Source organism: Pteropus alecto, unplaced genomic scaffold (assembly GCF_000325575.1).
Source record: "Pteropus alecto unplaced genomic scaffold, ASM32557v1 scaffold86, whole genome shotgun sequence".
Lineage (NCBI taxonomy): Eukaryota > Metazoa > Chordata > Mammalia > Chiroptera > Pteropodidae > Pteropus > Pteropus alecto.
In genome coordinates, this window is record NW_006442109.1 from 10,567,379 (window position 1) to 10,572,201 (window position 4,823).

A 4,823-nucleotide genomic window follows, 5' to 3' on the forward strand; every position below is an offset into this window, starting at 1 on the left:
TTTTTTTTTTGCTACAGATAGGCTGTGCAGCAACAGACGCCCTTGTTCACACCTCTCTGGACACCTGTCCTACTTGTTTTCCTTATCACAAATTCCTAAAACTGTTACAAGGTCAAAGTGTAGACTTGCCAATCTGGGATAAGTAAGACTGGGTATTGTTTTAATTGACCTTCTGGTGAGCAAGACTCCCATATTTATTGGCTATTCATATTTCTTCTTGAATGAGTTCATTCCTTTGCCCACTTCTTGGTGTATTTTCTCAGTCCCAAGAAGTGAGAAAGGACTAAGTTCATGCCCCCTCTGTTTTGATGCCGGTCCTCTCGGAACCTAATTCATTCTAGATGCCCATGGGCTTGTCCCTGTGGGGTGGCCTCTCAGGACCTCACATCTCCTGTGAACAACTAGAGACCCTGAGACGGGACCGGCTGCTTACTCCCTGATGTGCTTGAACTGACCCCTGGGCCTGGGGGTCTCTTGTTCTGAGCTGGGACAGGAATGGACTGTGCTTCTTTAGAGCAATGGTCCCTAACCTTTTTGGCACCAGGGACCAGTGCTCCTATGAGAATCTAATGCCTGATGACCTGAGGTGGAGCTGAGGCGGTGATGCTAGCGCTGGGGAGCGGCTGCAAATACAGATGAAGCTTCGGTCGTTCACCTCCTGCTGTGCCTACAGGCCTAACAGGCCTCAGACCATACTGGTTCATGGCCCAGGGGTAGGGGACCCCTGCTTTAGAGGACCTGGATCACTGGCCTGTACCAGATGTCTGAGGGAAGCGGTAATGCAGCCCCTAGAGTAATTCTATTAACTTCAGGGAAATGCCATCTCCAACTCAGAAATGGGGTCTTTCCTGTACCTCCTCCCTGAAGAGGGGGCCTGCTCATCTCGGGCTAGGAGCAAAGCTGCTGCTTTGGAGGCAGGCGCGCCAGCACTGTGGAGAGAGTGGGGCTGGATGAGGCAGGCTCTCTGAAGGAGCCCTTAAGCAGCTGCAGGAGGCCTCCGGAGTCCCTCCCACTCTCATCCGATGTTCTCCCCTCCTCCAGGCGCACAGGGCACCCAGCTTATCAGGCACTTCCTTGCTGGGGGTGGGGGTGAGGGCGGGGACTGCTCCAGCTGGAGACTGGGTGAAGGGTGGTAGTCAGGGCCCACTAGGGGATTCCCTGAGCTGGGCCACAGGCTTATCTGGTAACAGCACTTATCTGGTAGCAGCTGGTTTCCTCGTTGTCCTTCTTGTTGAATGAGCTCTAGTGTCCAGCCAGGCTTCCAGCTGAGAGGGCATCCATGGCTCAGCAAAGTGGGGGAAGGGCTTCCTCCCACTCAGCTGTCAGCTAGGAAGGAAGGGAACAGCTTCCAGATGTTTAGAAGGCAGGAGAGAAGATCTGGCAGCCCCTGGGCTGGACAGCTCGAAGGCAAGATGCTCTTGACCCTTTCTGTGTGGCTTGGGCTTAATTAAGGTAGTTCTAGCTGTTTGGAATCAACTGTGTCCTGGTGACAGCAGCGCCATATCCTTGGAGCCTAGGGAAGATCTTGGTGTTGGTCAGGTGACCTAAGACTTGGCCCTGCTATATGTTAGTTGCCAAGCATCTTGGCATCTTAGATGACCAGCCCCTGACTTCTTTCTGAGCATGTGGTGGTCAGAGCTCTGTGCTGTGTGAAACAGCACCTAGTATTTGGAGTAGGGGCACAGGAGTGAGTTCTCAGGAGCTTCTATCAGTCCCAGATGGCCTGGCATTGCTTGAGATCTTCTCTGCTTCCCCGGGAGGCGGGGATTCCAGGCAGCCAAGTGGGTAATGGGGTCCGACGGCTGCCGCTCCAAGAAACTTGTCTGCCGCTACTCATTCTACACCTCTCGTGTGCCAGCCCTTCCTTTCCTAAGGGGACCCTGCGCTCCCCTCTCTGGGTAATCCCCCACCCATCACCCAGGGTCCTGTGATGCCCTGCCGCCACCCTCACGCGGGCAGTCATGGGTCAGGCTAGGGCAGATGTGCTGTCTGTGACTGGGGCAGGTGGCCTATTCTGCAGTCTTGGCTTGGCACCCAGCATAGCTTACCGTCAGACGACTGGCCCATGGGGAAGGGGGTGCAAGACACTCCCTGACCAGTCTCTGGGAATCCTGCTTTGGGGCTACTGTTCTGTGGGGCCTCCTGGCAAGTACGGGGGTTTGGCACGTGCTGGGGTTTCAGTAGCTGCCAGGCCCCCATTCGAGGACTCGGCTCATAGGTTACAAATTTCTAGACGTAGGAGGCTTGTAATGAAGGGAACAAGAGGGATGGAGAAGTAGAAACGGCGAAGATGCAGCCGTTGGGTCTCGTAATGGCTTAGAGAATCATCCAAGGACAGGACCACTGTCTGGCATCCTTCCCCTTGGAGGCCACACCGACTTTACTCTCTAATGTTTTTACATTTTGTCTTATCTGATCATAACTGTTCATGACTTAATCATCTCTAGCCTATAGCTGGATGAGGACACTGAGACTCAAAGAATTGGAACAAAAATGTATTGGGTTCATTCTCCTGATGTTAGGAATTCCATGGTCTCCCAGTAAAGTGGGGAGGGCAGGGCAGGTCGTTGACACAAATGCCCCCGAATGCCAAGATTCCACCTGTTGCAATTGTGTAAGGACAAGCTGGCACATTCCAGTTGCCCTTAGTGGAGTATAAAACACCTTTGTAACCATTTTCTCCTTTGAACCTTCACCCTGTGGAGGAGGCAGGTCAGGTGGGACTCTCCTGTTTTCAGGATGAAGAAACTGATGCCTAGAGGTGAGTAACTGGCCCAGTATCCACCAGTCAGTGACAGAACCAGGACTCCAACAGGGACACCGAAAGCCATGTTTACAGGGCTCCGCGGTCAAGGGAAGGGACTGCACAGCTAGCTCCTGACACCGGCTTCTCTTGCAGGTGCGCTGGTACCCTTCCTCTGATACCACCCAGCAAGGATGGAAATATCGTCAGCTCTGTTAGTTCTTCAGTAAGTGTTGGCTCAGAGGTCCAAGGCGAATGTCCTAGACCTGGGCTTCCTGCAGGGCCGCTATTCCCCCCTCTGCCTGAGTCCCAGAGCCCGCAGATGCTGAGTCTCCACTTGAGCTTGTGCACTGGGCACTCTGGCTGGGTTTTTCCTCTTCTCCCACCCCTCTCAACCTGTTTTGCAGCCCCCTCACGACGGGAAGGCCTGGGTTCAGCCCTAGTCCTATGCCTCTGCTCACGGCCACCTCTCTCCCCTCCCTCCAGGTCTTGTTACTGCAGCTTGAAGCCCCTGCCCCGCTGGGGAGGAAGCTGCCCTGAGCTTCCACTGTCCCCAGGCGGCCTGTGGAGAGCTGATGCTTCCCTCCAAAGACTGTGAATTTTAAGCCTAACTCAGTGGACTGTTTCCTGTTTCCTTTCTGTCCTCTTCCTCAGCCCCGTCCTGCCCCAGAGCCCTTCTCCAAGGCCTCACGGGAGGATTCAGGGGCTTTTTCACTGGGACGCCCAGACCCAGCTCAGAGGCCTCACTGGGACCTAGCAAGGCTTGACCTCTGGTCCAAACTTGCTTCTGTAGCTGCACCTCAGAGAAACGAGGCATTTGATTTTGCATGTTTTCTGGCATGAATTAAGACACTTAAACTTGTGTATATGTGAGTGTACAGTTTGTTCTCACATTGTGTCACCATAGCAACAGGTCCTGGCCACTAATGGTTCATCATTCCCGGTCCCTCTCTTCACACCCCTCCCCTACACCCACCTTGCTTCAGTGAGGCCCGAGCCCTGTAGCCACTTCCACTACGTGCACCCCCCTCCCCACTACACCCCACACTTACAGGCTAAACAGCAACGACCACCCAACAAAGATAGTATTTTCTTTTTCATTTCAAATCAGGGTCTTCTACTTCCTCCTCCTCAGATGGGCCAACAACTGTTAAGAACACCCTTTCTCTGCCCTTTTTGCTTTTACCTCTCCACAGCTACCCCACCCCTGCCATTGCTCCTCATTCTTTCCAAACTTCGAAACCAACCAAAAAAGTGAAAGTATTTTTGTACCCTGTGTAACAAAATATTTATGCATCATAAAGGATTTTTTTGTGTGTGTGCAATTAATTATTAAAGAGACCTTGTTCGCTCTGTCAGATAAGTTTAATGTTTAGTTTGAGGCATGAAGAAGAAAAGGGTTTCCATTCTCCAGCCATGAGCCTTTGTGTCAGGCGTGAGTTGAAGAAAAATGAAGGAAAAATTGTGCAATTTTTTTGTTTCATGAACACATCAGTGCTTTGCCTTTGGCCACAGCTGTGGCTGTCTTGCCATTTTCAGACTTGGGAGACGAGGTGGCTGTTGTAATTGCTGATCCTGTAAGAATGTGAAACTGGATAATATATGAAATGCAAAATAAAAAATCATCCAAAGGAACTGCTCTCTGCCCTTTGCTTCCATGGGATGTAGACCGCTGTTGGGAGGGCATAACTAGAAGACAGATGTTGAGAGTTCAGGGGGCAAGAAGGTGAAGTGGGCCCCGGCTTGAGCACTCTGTAGCCTCTTCCTTCTTCCCAGTTTTTTGTTACTGAAGTCTGAAGGAGAAGTGACTTGCCAAGGGCCATGCAGTGGGGGGTCATACCTGTCAGCCCTCCCTGTGTTGAATTCGTTCACTTTATCTTTCTGAATTGAGGCTAGGACCAGAGATTCTGTGCATGCATCCAGAATAAGCACACAAAAGGGACCTTAATTTTCTTGGCGCTATATTTAGTTGACTTAACCCTTCATGGCCTGTGCTATTTCAGGCCCATTAGTAGAGAAGGACTGTGGTTTGGGAGGTTGGGCTCCTTGCAGCGTCCTTGGTGCATGTCTTGGGAGGCCG

General features: G+C 51.9%; 1 protein-coding gene across 1 annotated transcript in view; it reads left to right on the top strand.

Moving 5' to 3' along the window:
- The window catches only part of RBPMS2 (RNA binding protein, mRNA processing factor 2), a 12,093-nt gene extending 7,715 nt beyond the window's left edge, over positions 1–4,378 (top strand). The window contains exons 8-9 of the mRNA XM_015595830.1: positions 2,900–2,969; positions 3,230–4,378. Coding sequence (XP_015451316.1) covers positions 2,900–2,962 — 63 coding nt within the window. The 3' untranslated portion in view covers positions 2,963–2,969; positions 3,230–4,378. The remainder of the gene's footprint in view (positions 1–2,899; positions 2,970–3,229) is intronic.
- The last annotated feature ends 445 nt before the right edge of the window (positions 4,379–4,823 follow it).